The sequence below is a fragment of the Drosophila rhopaloa genome, unplaced genomic scaffold (assembly GCF_018152115.1).
Source record: "Drosophila rhopaloa isolate 14029-0021.01 unplaced genomic scaffold, ASM1815211v1 contig_155, whole genome shotgun sequence".
Lineage (NCBI taxonomy): Eukaryota > Metazoa > Arthropoda > Insecta > Diptera > Drosophilidae > Drosophila > Drosophila rhopaloa.
Window position 1 is genome coordinate 6,587,237 of NW_025335034.1, and position 15,429 is coordinate 6,602,665.

General features: G+C 41.5%; 1 protein-coding gene across 1 annotated transcript; it reads left to right on the forward strand.

Moving 5' to 3' along the window:
* The first annotated feature begins 777 nt into the window (after positions 1-777).
* On the forward strand, positions 778-7,284 carry LOC108038258 (elongation of very long chain fatty acids protein). The gene is made up of 8 exons (XM_017115010.2): positions 778-907; positions 4,071-4,208; positions 4,273-4,463; positions 4,528-4,608; positions 4,672-4,834; positions 4,892-5,028; positions 5,090-5,374; positions 5,845-7,284. The coding sequence occupies exons 2-8, from the start codon at positions 4,148-4,150 to the stop codon at positions 5,995-5,997; spliced, it is 1,071 nt and encodes a 356-aa protein (XP_016970499.2). The 5' UTR covers positions 778-907; positions 4,071-4,147; the 3' UTR covers positions 5,998-7,284.
* The last annotated feature ends 8,145 nt before the right edge of the window (positions 7,285-15,429 follow it).

Genomic DNA, 15,429 nt, shown 5'->3' on the forward strand with positions numbered 1-15,429 from the left:
TAAAGACTTTCAAACTAAACGTAAATTATAACATGGTTTTCTTTTTAGATTATAGGATCAAACTTAAACCATTTGTAATGGCCATTTATTTATTTGTGATTTCTCGAGTGACTTCTGTCACATAGCTTTCTGTGGCTATATCTTCCGCTGGTCGAGTGTCGACAATGGTGATCTTCACGTTTACAATCACTTCTTGGGCAGTGTAAGATCCTCCGCTTACTTCAGAGCTCTATTCTCTTACTGCTTATATATGTGGATGCGGTGGCCTGCATGGCGCTAGTTTCTTTACCGACGCTGTGCATAAATACATAATTTGCAATGTAAGCGCGACTCGGCAACAAACATGAGCCGAGACGAAGCCCGGTCCGGCCAGGCCATCTTTGATCGGCGTCGTGGAGCGCTGAGCTCCGGCTGCGGCTGCGACTGCGTCAGTTGTATTTCTGGCACGCTGGCCAACGGTTCACGTAGCGGCTTGTGTCTGCCTCTGGGCTCTCGACCACTCTCGCGCCGCTTCTGACATTGTGGATTGGTGATAAGCCCTGCCCGAAGTGAATTGTGCACCGATACTGGACACCCGATACCCGTACCCATACCCATACCCATACCCGATACTCGATACCCAGTAGGTACTTGGCGTGATTCACAGTTAAGCCGCATAATCGTTTTACTCGTGCGCGCACTGATCGATTCAACTTCGTCGAGTCGCCGACGCTCCACTACCACCACTACCACCACCAGCACCGCCACCACCACCGCCGCCTGATAAGGTTCAGACGCACATCCGACCAGCCGTCAGTTGGCTTAAAAGCGTGCAAGGCGGAGCATCGCGTAAACGGAACAGCCGATCAGACTCTGTTGCCAAATATCCGATTAGCCAAGAAGGCCAGAGCCCATGCTGATTGACCAAGTGAGTGTCCGAGTGTGTGTGCTCGTGTGTGGCCTTGCCGAGTGACTGTGACTGTGACTGTGTCTATGGTTGTGCCTATGCCTGTGCCTGTGATTAGATAACAAACACCTTCCTAATTAGAAACCCAAGCAGCAAGTGTCGGAGCAAAAGCCAGCATTACAGCGCCGGAATAAAAGCGAAACTCTAATCAAAACCAAAATAAATGAATATGAAAGACAAGAGATAGCAAAGTTAAACAGTGACAAAAAAGGAGGCGGGTGCGTGGCCCAAACTAATGAACTTCGGTCTTAGCTAACCGCTACACATTGTGCAATCGCCACAAGTGCGCCTCGAAACGTGACGGGACTTCCACAAAGTTAAACACACAGGTTGATGGCGAGCCTGCGAATCAAGAGCTGAATCACTTTTTCTGACGGAAGTACTTCGACCGGCTTATCGCCGAATCCAATTAGCCGATCGCTCAGTTGAATCTGGCTAAAATGATAAGAGGCCGGCTATCATTATGGGCTCACTTCAAAGAAATTTGCCTCAATCTTGCCGTAGATTAACACCCTGGCTTGTGACTCACTTATCGGTGAGACTTTTGCAACTTATCACTCAGGAGTGCGTCATCCGCGCTTCCGTCGAGGAGCTCTTGGCCCGCTCGCATTGCCGCTCCTGGCGCATCGATTTTCCACTTAATTAAGTTTTCTAAGTGAGCGATTGCCACGGAGAACCCGGCCATCACCGTATAATCTACATACACAACGCCCCCGGGGTGAACGGCGATAAAATCGGCAAACTCATCAAACTATTTACGCCGTTTCTGTTGTTCTGTTCCGCAGTTGCTGCAGAGCTTGGGGCGCTGGTTCGGGGGCGGAGCCGGTCTAATTGATTTCGAAAATGCAGGCTGCTGCAGAGCCGAGCCGAGTAAACAATAGCGTGCAGGCACCTAGCACCTAGCCCCTGGCCCCTATCACCCAGCACCCAAACACCCAGCACCCAAACACCCAGCACCCAAACACCAAAGCCCCCAAAGCTCGGGCCCAACCCCCGACTGTGAAGCCAATTTGATAGCACGGGGGGAGGGGGCTGAGCAACAGGCGGCTCTCGATAGCTGGGCTATTTGCTTGGCACAAAACCTGGGCGACAGTCGGCCAGGGGCGTGTGTCCAAACACAAGTGCCCGCCTTGTTTGTCTGCCGACTTGGGCTTCCCGGTATCTGGCATCTTCTGGGCCCTCCGCCCCCGCTTACGTAAGTGAGGGCGACGCCGCCTCCTCTTTCGAGGTAGGTGGCTGGGTGGCTGGCCCATCCCTCGGCGGAAGCGTCATCGCTTGCAGACGTTTCATAATTTATGCAAATCAAACAGCGAAATCGCAAGTTAACCGCCCGCCGTTTCATAGTCTCATAGTCGCATAGTCTCGCAGTCGCATCGTCGCACCTCGCGGATGCTGTGCCTCCGGGCGAGGCCGACTCGCAAAGCGTGCCACTGACCCACACAGCGAACAGCACCAGCAAAAGCGACAGCAACAACCACTCTCCAATTGCGACAGCCGCGAATTTCGCGCTGGCTGAGGCAACGGCAGCGCAATAAAAGCGGCACATTTTGTCAACGGTTATTGAGCCAGTTGCTTAACTCTTACGTATCCATCGGCATCGTCATCACCATCACCATTACCATAGCCATCGCCATCACCATCACCATCGCCATGGCCAGTTTATTGTTCATGACATTCAAAAACAACCTGAATTGGCCGCAACTTGCCCGTACAAAAACCTTTGGGTAGTGATGGGAGGTATGTGGGAAGTTGTATCTTGGTTCAAAACTAGCCACATACATAGCCATATACTTTTTACTCAGACAAGATAGTGGTTTACCTTACCAGTTGGAAAAGTAGTTGATTATACTCGCTGATTACCTATCAAAGTTTGTCGTTTGACTCACTTTTCTTTGTCAACAAAAATATTAATAGCTAAGTTATTTGTCGATTTAAGGCCTGACTTTATGACAAGCCAAGGGTATGTTTTAATAAGCGAAATTCCATAAGATTTCTCATCTTAATACCTGCTGTTCGTTTAGCATGAACATGAGGAAATGGGTCTTAATCACTTTTAGCCTGTAATTGTAAAGCTGTAACTTTATCAGGTCGAGGTAATCATCCTCGAAAAATATCAACTAGAAACATTGCAGAACATATTTACACAAAAGTATCGTATAACTGTTAAAACAAGGACTTCTACTATTGTTTGGTTAAAAAAAATGGATTTACCATTATCACAAAAAAAGCTTGACGTAAAAATTCAGGATTTATTTTCCTTTCTATTTCCCATTAAACTAAATCGAGACTTTCAGTTAGAAAAATAAGGGTTTTTTGAAATTGCACCGTATTTAATTCCCATTTGACAAAAGTCGAATGCTTATATAGTTTCGCCACCGAATATCTGGGCGGGTAAACAACGTTGTACTTGTCCCATCACTGACTTTGACTCGGAGCGGAAAAAGCGAAACCGTGACTCCGAGAATTTGCTTTCGCTGGATGTCGTTCGATGCCCTGCCCGGCAAATCAATTGATATTCATAAGGCGGTGTGGCGAGATCCAGTAACTGCCCGCGTCGCTGGAGTGCTTGAACTCTCCGAACTGAACCAGCGTCCAGATCGAACTCGGAATGGTTCGCGCCCACTGTGCTGGAATCTGGAATCCGCTCGGCCGGTACAAAGTGCAGTCTTTGTCCAGTTAGCGGCATCTTAATTGCTGCCGGCCAGCAAATAGCAGTGCGCATTGTGCAAGTGGCCAAGTCACGCCCCCACTACCGCCTCCGCTGGGCCGACGTGTCTGTCTATAATTTCCTGATCTGAAGTGTTGATTAACGGGCGAATTGTTAATTGCATGAATCTCGCTTTTTAATGTGTTTTGTTTGGCCCCTAATGCATTGGCAATTACCCTGTAGTGTGCTTAGCGTACAGGCTGCGCTGCACTAAGAAATGTATAGGTATATTTAAGTCTATTTGCGGAGTCTGCCGTTCCGGGGCTTGCGTCAAGATCAGTGGTATTACCCTTTGGAAATTGTAAGGCCTGGGTCAGCAGTTGGCTGTGATTTAAACACACCTCGGGCTGTCAGTAATTTACATTCCACTAATATGTATATCTTTTAGTCAACATCACTACTCAATTCTCATTACAGTTTGGCCAACAACAACCATAGTCTGGACTAATCCCATTGCTAGCATCACAGAAACAACAAACACAAGCGACAACAAAATGGCAATCGTACTGCAAGAAGCCCAGGAGTGGTATCGGGACCTGATGGACAATAAAAGCGGTAAGACCGATCCTGCTAGATTTGCAAATTGGAACTCCTCTGACGGCATTTTTGTGTTTTACAGATCCTCGCGTAAACGACTTCTTTCTGTTATCCTCGCCACTGCCGACACTCTGTATGTGCGTATTCTATGCCTACTTCAGTAAATCTCTGGGTCCAAGGCTGATGGCCAAGAGAAAGCCAATGGAGCTGCGTTCGGTGTTGGTCGTTTACAACGCGATACAGACCATATTCAGCGCGTGGATCTTCTATGAGGTAAGTGAGCCTATCCCTTCCTTGCCTCTGATCTAGGTTTAATCCGTGCTGTCCTCCTTTGCAGTACTTAATGAGCGGATGGTGGGGTCACTACAGCTTCAAGTGCCAGCCCGTAGACTACAGCACCACTGGTCTGGCAATGCGGGTAAAGTCGCCCCAAGGACTCTCCTGAGAAAGTAAACTAAAATTCCGTTATTCCACCGTCTAGATGGTCAACATTTGCTGGTGGTACTACATTTCAAAGTTTACCGAGTTTTTCGACACACTCTTCTTCATTCTGCGGAAGAAGAACGAGCACGTCTCCACACTTCACGTCATTCATCACGGCTGCATGCCTTTTTCGGTCTGGATGGGTCTCAAGTTTGCGCCAGGTACGTTCAGACATCGCGTTTAGAGGATAACAAATCATCTATTTATTTGCTTTGCAGGCGGTCATAGCACATTCTTTGCCCTTCTCAACTCTTTCGTGCACATTGTAATGTACTTCTACTACATGATTGCCGCAATGGGACCGAAGTACCAGAAGTACATCTGGTGGAAGAAGTACCTGACCACCTTCCAAATGGTACATCCAAATACACCCCCTTTCTGGCAGTCCCCTAAACGATTTTCTCCTTGTCTTTCAGGTTCAATTCGTGGCCATCTTCACTCACCAGTTCCAACTGCTGTTCCGCGACTGTGATTACCCCAAGGGCTTCATGGTTTGGATTGGACTGCACGGCGTCATGTTCCTGTTCCTGTTCTCCGACTTCTACAAAGCCAAATATCTCAATGCCGCCCGACGTCGCCGGCAGGCCGTCAAGGCCAAGGCCAATGGCCATGCCAACGGCGTGCATTCGAATGGACACACCAGTCATATCGGAGAGGGGGACGCCCTGGTCGCCAACGGCAGCAATACGGGGGCTTGCATGGTAGGTCAACTGTGGCGCAGTTGGGGGACATCAGAGCAGCCTTTGAGAGCCATTAGTCGTGGCTGTGCAAACATATTTACTTGACTTACTCAAGGCCCTGCTGACTCGATCTCGACTTAACCGAAAAGGTCGAGCCAAGATGCGAAGCAAAGTCGGGAGAGCCGAGTCGGTGTGGGCAGTTGTATCATCATAATTTTGTTGATCAACTTAAAATTCTAACTAGCTAAGTTAGGCAAATAGCACTTGCGAACTCTCAGCAAAGGCGGGGGACGTTTCAATTAGCGCTCGCATGTGAAGCCGGATGCGAAGGCCCAAGCCCAAGCCCAGTCCCAATCCCCATCCCCATACCTATCCCCATCTACTGGCCATTAGAAAAGCACACAAATAAGCATTTACTGGCGGCACACACGTGCCATCGGCCATTGGAGTCTGAACCCGAACTCATTGAACATTTTGCGTTCTCTTTGCAGCCTGTGATGGAGGACGAGTACGTAAAGAGCAACGGGCATGCCAATGGTGCCTACAAGGACGGCTTTTTCAAGGAGGGCGTGTTATCCAACAACGATGCCATCTTTAACCCGGACAGCAGTAGTTCTAGTCTGCACCAGCGCAAAGTCAAATAACTACTGATTAGGTGTACTACGATGATATTCATTATGTTTATGTTAAGTGTTTAGCGTGTAACTGAACCAGATTGAAGAACAAGACAAACAAGAAACTTGGCAGAAGTAGCAGATGCAGTATGGCAATTGGCACCACATCAAGGCAAAATCAGGACCACTCGGTTAATCAATTGTTTTTAGTAATTTATATTTTAAATACGGATAATACATAAAATCAGTTATGTCGAAAGTCATTCGGATAAGTCGAATCTTACCGAACAAAAGCCACCTATGCCCACCCACCCGAACCGTCGTCAACTAAAGCTAAGTAGGAAAAGCAGCGGCAGCACAAACTAAGAGATATTCGAACCCGTTTATAAACCTTTTGTATGGCACCAGTTTACAAGTCCCTTTTGAAACACAGATGCAATCACTAGTACACAGAGGAAAAGTTATTTTTTGAATGATATTTATGCAGCCATTGAAGCGTGTTCTAAACTAGCGTCCGAAACCATTTACCATTTTGAGTGTAGCTTACTGCATACAAACACCTGCAAAAAAACATACATACTCACTCTAGTTGTAGAATTTTTTATGGCAATTTTTGATATCAAATTGAGACGTTATGATAAACGATAGCTAAACATGCTCTTCTAAGTCTGCTTTAAACTTAAAGAACACGTTATACTATTTGTAGCTTGTTTTTGTACATTGAGAGGAAGGCATGTTTGTTGCAATACTTTGTAAAGGTCTAATAGTAAAACTTATTTATATATTGTAGCTAGCTAGCCAATTGCAAAATGTAACACGACCCAGACCTCCCTATCGCCTCACAGGCACTAAAACAACTAGACGGACGACAAGACGGATCAACACACATATAGTCAGGCAAAACAGAACAACAAAGAACACATGGAGATAAAGCTTTTATACTGTAAGTGAAAAACGGCTTAAGGAACAGACAATCAGTTTAGGCGTTGGTTGGTTGCCAACATTGAAGATGGATTGGTGTGAATCGGAACAAACGTTGTCAACTATTCATATTTCATTGAACCTCGTTTTGGTGTGGCTCTTACGATACTTTATTACTACTTATACAATATCTCCCTGTTCCCACATTTGGTTTGAAGTTGTTAAACGGTTTTATTTCAGAGAATTAAGAAGTATTTGTGACGAATTATTTGTAAGTGTAATTCTGTCTGTTAACCTGTGCGTATTGGTTTCATTGTTAAGTTATGTGGTTTAAGCTGACAAGTTCAAAAACTATGGAAAACCTGAATAAAGCTTATTAATTTATATTAAAACTGACCAGAAAAATATATTTATCGGTGAAGTGATCCAGATTTGAAAGCAGGTTATGTGAACTTCCCTTAAAAAAAAAAAACTTATTTGTCGATATCTGGGGAACGAACCCGTCAATATTAATTTCGGAGTTCAGCGGCCTAAGATTTATAAAAAAGGTAGGTTATTTAAAAGGGGGAAAAAACCCATTACATTTTGTCGATCAGTGTAATTGTATAAATAATTTTACAACAAAATTATTATAATTTTAGTCCGTTGTTTGGAAAGCAATGAAGAAGACAGTAATTACGTGAAACAATGATTTGGCAATATTAATATTGAGATGCAAAATCTTCTGCGCATTTCAGTTTAATAACGTGATTATTTTTTGTTTTGTGCTAGGTACTTGTCGATAAGGTCAAGTTTTTACATTTGTAATACACTTGCAAAGGGTATTATTATTTTTGTCATAAGTTTGCAACGTAACTAAGTACACATCTCCGAACATATAAAGCAAGGACACGTCTATGCACTCGGAGACCATTTGTTTTTGCAAATGCCTTTTGACAAAATACCCACAGCATGTTAAATTTAATTTTATTTTGAAGGAAAAGGTTTGCTTGTATTTAGGGCTTTTGCAATAGATTGTAATGGGCACGCCATTAATTTAAGAAAAAACAAGAAAGGAAAGCTAACTTCGGGCGGAGCCGAAGTTGATATACCCTTGCAGAATTCTCTATAATAATATTCTCCAAAATTATTCCTATGATGCATTCTTAATACTCATAAAAAATCCCAACTTCCTAACTTTAAAAACACCAAAGTTATGGCATTTCGAATCGTTCAGTTATATGGCAGCTGTAGGATATAGTAGACCGATCCTTATGAAATTTGGTAGGTCGGATTGATTGGCCAAATATAAAAGCCATAGAAAATCCCAACTTTCTAACTTTACAAACACCAAAGTTATGGCATTTCCGATCAATCAGTTATATGGCAGCTATAGGATATAGTCGGCCGATCCTTATAAAATTTGGCACGTCGGATTGATTGGCCAAATATAAAACCCATAGAAAATCCCAACTTTCTAACTTTACAAACACCAAAGTTATGGCATTTCCGATCAATCAGTTATATGGCAGCTATATGATATAGTCGGCCGATCCTTATGAAATTTGGTAGGTCGGATTGATTGGCCAAATACAATACCCATAGAGAGTCCCAACTTCCTAACTTAACAAACACCAAAGTTATGGCATTTCCGATCAATCAGTTATATGGCGGCTATAGGATATAGTTGGCCAATCCCTGCCGTTCCGACTTATATACTGCGGGCAAAGGGACGAAGGGTGTGTGCAAAGTTTCAATTCGATATCTTTAAAACTGAGAGACTAGTTCGCGTGGAAACAGACGGACGGACAGACGGACAGACAGACGGACAGACGGACATGGCTATATCAACTCAGGACGCAATAAATCTTCTAGGAGCAATTCGTTTGCAGAAACCATCATGCAGGGCCTGAAAAAAGGCTGTTGGGTGAATATCCTTACCAAAGTCCTTCTTATCATTAACTTTGATACGTGTTGAGGAGATCTGGGGATTGACATTGTCCTTTTATACGATCCCTACGTTTTCCTGGCCAATAAAAGCCATGGATTGGCCATGCGTGCCCTGCATTTTGCAACTGCGTAAGTCCTTTCAAATTACGCAAAGGGCTCCGAATGGAAAAAATGGCTTCTGGGCATCCTTTCTTCAATGTTAACATTGGATTTGCATTGATCCTGCTTATTAAATTTTAATTTTTGGACACATACGGTTGATTTTATTTTTGTAAAGTCAAACAACTTTTCCTTTATTTTAAGGCACTAAAACAATTTTAGCAATAAAATATGTTTTTATTCCATTAAGATTATACAGGCAAATATGATCATTTAAAAAAAGTGGCCAAATCGATAAAGTTTTAACAAAATAGTTAATTAAAACCCAAGTGTGCCAATAATTTTGTTCAGGGAAATTTGGTTCATTCTTTGGTTTTTATACCCTTGCAGAGGGTATTATAATTTTGGTCTAAAGTGTGCAACGCAGTGAAGGAGACATCTCCGACCCTATAAAGTATATATATTCTTGATCAGGATCACCTCCTGAGTTGATATAAGCATGTGCGTCTGTCCGTCTGTCTGTCCGTCTGTCTGTTTCTACGCGAACTAGTCTCTCAGTTTTAAAGATATCGAATTGAAACTTTGCACACATCCTTCTTTCCTTTGCACGCAGTATATAAGTCGGAACGGCCGGGATCGGCCGACTATATCCTATAGCTGCCATATAACTGAACGATCGGAAATGCCATAAGTTTGTTGTTTGTAAAGTTAGGAAGTTGAGATTTTCTATGGGTTTTATATTTGGCCAATCAATCCGACCTACCAAATTTCATAAGGATCGGCCGACTATATCCTATAGCTGCCATATAACTGAACGATAGGAAATGCCATAACTTTGGAGTTTGTAAAGTTAGGAAGTTGAGATTTTCTATGGATTTAATTTTTGACCAATCAATCCGACATACCAAATTTGTTTTTGCAAATGCCTTTGGACAATATACCCACAGCATGTTAAATTTAATTTTATTTTGAAGGAAAAGGTTTGCTTGTATTTAGCGCTTTTGCAATAGATTGTAATGGGCACGCCATTAATTTAAGAAAAAACAAGAAAGGAAAGCTAACTTCGGGCGGAGCCGAAGTTGAAATACCCTTGCAGAATATTCTGCAAATTATATTCTCCAAAATTATTCATATGATGCATTCTTAATACTCATAAAAAATCCCAACTTCCTAACTTTAAAAACACCAAAGTTATGGCATTTCCAATCGTTCAGTTATGTATATGGCAGCTATAGAATATAGTCGGCCGATCCTTATGAAATTTGATATGTCGGATTGATTGGGCAAAAATAAAACCCATAGAAAATCCCAACTTCCTAACTTAACAAACACTAAAGTTATGGCATTTCCGATCAATCAGTTATATGGCAGCTATAAGATATAGTCGGCCGATCCTTATGAAATTTGGTAGGTCGGATTAATTGGCCAAATATTAAACCCATAGAAAATCCCAACTTCCTAACTATACAAACACCAAAGTTATGGCATTTCCGATCAATCAGTTATATAGCAGCTATAGGATATAGTCGGCCGATCCTTATGAAATTTGGTACGTCGGATTGATTGGCCAAATATAATACCCATAGAGAGTCCCAACTTCCTAACTTAACAAACAGCAGAGTTATGGCATTTCCGATCAATCAGTTATATGGCAGCTATAGGATATAGTCGGCCGATCCCGGCCGTTCCGACTTATATACTGCGTGCAAAGGAAAGAAGGGTGTGTGCAAAGTTTCAATTCGATATCTTTAAAACTGAGAGACTAGTTCGCGTAGAAACAGACAGACGGACAGACAGACGGACAGACGGACAGACGGACAGACGGACAGACGGACAGACGGACAGACGGACAGACGGACATGGCTATATCAACTCAGGAGGTGATCCTGATCAAGAATATATATACTTTATAGGGTCGGAGATGTCTCCTTCACTGCGTTGCACACTTTTGACCAAAATTATAATACCCTCTGCAAGGGTATAACAAGAAAGGAAAGCAAACTTTGGGCGGAGCCGAAGTTGATATACCCTTGCAGAATATTCTGTAAATTATATTCTCCAAAATTATTCATATGATGCATTCTTAATACTCATAAAAAGTCCCAACTTCCTAACTTTAAAAACACCAAAGTTATGACATTTCCAATCGTTCAGTTATATGGCAGCTATAAGATATAGTCGGCCGATCCGTATGAAATTTGGTAGGTCGGATTGATTGGCCAAAAATAAAACCCATAGAAAATCCCAACTTCCTAACTTAACAAACACCAAAGTTATGGCATTTCCGATCAATCAGTTATATGGCGGCTATAGGATATAGTCGGCCGATCCTTATGAAATTTGGTAGGTCGGATTGATTGGCCAAATATAAAGCCCATAGAAAATTCCAACTTCCTAACTTTACAAACACCAAAGTTATGGCATTTCCGATCAATCAGTTATATGGCAGCTATAGGATATAGTCGGCCGATCCCGGCCGTTCCGACTTATATACTGCGTGCAAAGGAAAGAAGGCTGTGTGCAAAGTTTCAACTCGATAGCTTTAAAACTGAGAGACTAGTTTGCGTAGAAACAGACAGACGGACAGACGGACAGACAGACGGACAGACGGACAGACGGACAGACGGACATGGCTATATCAACTCAGGAGGTGATCCTGATCAAGAATATATATACTTTATAGGGTCGGAGATTTCTCCTTCACTGCGTTGCACACTTTTGACCAAAATTATAATACCCTCTGCAAGGGTATAACAAGAAAAGAAAGCTAACTTCGGGCGAAGCCGAAGTTGATATACCCTTGCAGAATATTGGTTGTCCAAAAATAAAACCCATAAAAATACCAACTTCCTAATTTTAAAAACACCAAAGTTATGGCATTTCCAATAGTTCAGTTATATGGCAGCTATAGGATATAGTCTGTCAATCCTTGTGAAATTTGGTAGGTCGGATTGATTGGCCAAATATAAAACCTAAAACTTCCTAACTTTACAAACACCAAAGTTATGGCATTTCCGATCAATCAGTTATATGGCGGCTATAGGATATAGTTGGCCAATCCCTGCCGTTCCGACTTATATACTGCGGGCAAAGGGACGAAGGGTGTGTGCAAAGTTTCAATTCGATATCTTTAAAACTGAGAGACTAGTTCGCGTGGAAACAGACGGACGGACAGACGGACAGACAGACGGACAGACGGACAGACGGACATGGCTATATCAACTCAGGACGCAATAAATCTTCTAGGAGCAATTCGTTTGCAGAAACCATCATGCAGGGCCTGAAAAAAGGCTGTTGGGTGAATATCCTTACCAAAGTCCTTCTTATCATTAACTTTGATACGTGTTGAGGAGATCTGGGGATTGACATTGTCCTTTTATAGGATCCCTACGTTTTCCTGGCCAATAAAAGCCATGGATTGGCCATGCGTGCCCTGCATTTTGCAACTGCGTAAGTCCTTTCAAATTACGCAAAGGGCTCCGAATGGAAAAAATGGCTTCTGGGCATCCTTTCTTCAATGTTAACATTGGATTTGCATTGATCCTGCTTATTAAATTTTAATTTTTGGACACATACGGTTGATTTTATTTTTGTAAAGTCAAACAACTTTTCCTTTATTTTAAGGCACTAAAACAATTTTAGCAATAAAATATGTTTTTATTCCATTAAGATTATACAGGCAAATATGATCATTTAAAAAAGTGGCCAAATCGATAAAGTTTTAACAAAATAGTTAATTAAAACCCAAGTGTGCCAATAATTTTGTTCAGGGAAATTTGGTTCATTCTTTGGTTTTTATACCCTTGCAGAGGGTATTATAATTTTGGTCTAAAGTGTGCAACGCAGTGAAGGAGACATCTCCGACCCTATAAAGTATATATATTCTTGATCAGGATCACCTCCTGAGTTGATATAAGCATGTGCGTCTGTCCGTCTGTCTATTTCTACGCGAACTAGTCTCTCAGTTTTAAAGATATCGAATTGAAACTTTGCACACATCCTTCTTTCCTTTGCACGCAGTATATAAGTCGGAACGGCCGGGATCGGCCGACTATATCCTATAGCTGCCATATAACTGAACGATCGGAAATGCCATAAGTTTGTTGTTTGTAAAGTTAGGAAGTTGAGATTTTCTATGGGTTTTATATTTGGCCAATCAATCCGACCTACCAAATTTCATAAGGATCGGCCGACTATATCCTATAGCTGCCATATAACTGAACGATAGGAAATGCCATAACTTTGGTGTTTTTAAAGTTAGGAAGTTGAGATTTTCTATGGATTTAATTTTTGACCAATCAATCCGACATACCAAATTTCATAAGGATCGGCCGACTATATTCTATAGCTGCCATATAACTGAACGAGTGGAAATGCCATAACTTTGGTGTTTTTAAAGTTAGGAAGTTGGGATTTTTATGAGTGTTAAGAATGCATCATATGAATAATTTTGGAGAATATAATTTACAGAATATTCTGCAAGGGTATTTCAACTTCGGCTCCGCCCGAAGTTAGCTTTCCTTTCTTGTTATTTCTAATAAATTATTTTTAAGAGGTAAATTAATGAAGTCACTTTTACTTAACAACAAATTAATGATTCTATCTAAAAATATTTTGTTATAGAAGAAAAAACCCTTGAAGTTTAACATGCTTGCTGTGCCAATAATTAAGTTTGTTACTGTATACTTTATAGGGTCGGAAATGACTCCTTCACTGCGTTGCAAACTTTTGACTGAAATTATAATACCATTTGCAAGCGTATAAAAATTATCTTGTGCCTTAGATCCTAAAAACATTTCTAAGGTAATTTATAAATACATTGTTGTTTTATTCAAAATCATAAGAATATTAAAAATAGCCAAATTTAAAATTTCATCCGGTTAACAACGGTTCTAAGAATGCGAACAAATTTAATTCCTAGAAAAACAAAATTTTATTATTTATAACTGAATTGTATGCAGACTTTTTTTTGAGTGTAGTTTGCTCTACAACAGCACCCCAAATGATGTCGCTCAACGGTCGACTGTGCGAAAGTGCAGGAGCGTGCCAAACTATCGAAAAAAGCTAAAAACAATGCAGTTTGCCACTGGCTTAACATAGAAATTGTCAATTACTTAATACACTAATTATGGGCAAACAAAGCTCAAGAATAGGAGGTGACACCTGGGCTCCGCGGGCTAATATTTGAGTGCCACTTGACCTTGTCGGATCTGGACACTAACCGCAGCATTCGGAGGAGGCGAGATGTTAGCCAAGCCAAGTTGACATAACTAAATGCACGAGGAGACTCACTGGCGTATTTGGAGCTGCGGAGCCCCTCGAGGGCACTTCAGGCTATTGTTAGCTGATTCTCAGCTAACTTTGGCACACGCCCCGCATTGCAGTGGCTTAGCACTGGAGCCTGCCTCCCAGGTAATTATGTATAATCAGTTCTTCTTAATCTGGTTCACGAGCTGTTTAAGCTTTTCATTCGATTTCACTGCACGTTAGTCGTATCTGCATCGAGATTTATTTTTTAGATTGAACTCTTACTTAAATTATAATACTCTCTGCAAGGGTATAAAAATAAGAAATTAAACGTTCTAGAAAATAATTTAACTTGTGTCGATCGGGCCCAATCGGACGTCCAGTTAGAATTTTTTTGGATTTATTTTTCGATTGTTCCTTTGGGAATATGCTATAATCGTCCGATCCGGCTCGTTCCGTCTTATATTCTACCTGCAATAGAAAGACAACTTTTTGGAAAGTTTGAACCAGATAGCTTTAAAACTGAGGGACTAGTTTGCGTAGAAACGGACGGACGGGCGGACAGACGGACATGGCTATATCGACTCTCCTGGTGATGCTGATCAAGAATATATATACTTTACAGGGTCGGAAATGTCTCCTTCACTGCGTAAAAAACTTTTGACTGAAGTTAAGGGTATACAAATCGCCTAGCCATATGTATAAAAATCAATAGTTCGTAGTTTTGTATAAATCTAATAATTTATAAATTTGTGTTATACAAACTTAGGCTTTCTTGAGTTTGCTTCCTTTCTTGCTTTTCAAAGGTTTTTTACCTAATATTTTCTTTTTATATCCCTTGAGCTTAATCAAAATCAAATCAATCCTATGTCTGGCAAAGGAACAAGATTTTTTAAAAACATTTGGCGCCCACTGCGGATGTATGCTACAGAGATCGGCTACGAATTTTTAGCAATTACGATTAGTTTATTTTTGAAAAAATATAACCCAAAAGTAAATGTTTATGACCATATTAAGCCTTTTTGACATTTTTGCCATTTATTTTTGTCTATTCTATCAATTATTTTATCTGAAGATCTGATCGACAGATTTCGGTAAATTTTGATTAATTTTTCTAGTAGTATAACGTAATTCAACTTTCGTTAGCTAATCAATCAATAGGAACATGCAAATCTGTATGTAAATAAGCTAGATCTTCTACGTAACTGCACTGTAGTTTACACGGATGACTAAAAGTTGGAAAAATTCCAGGTGTCGCGGGGCTTT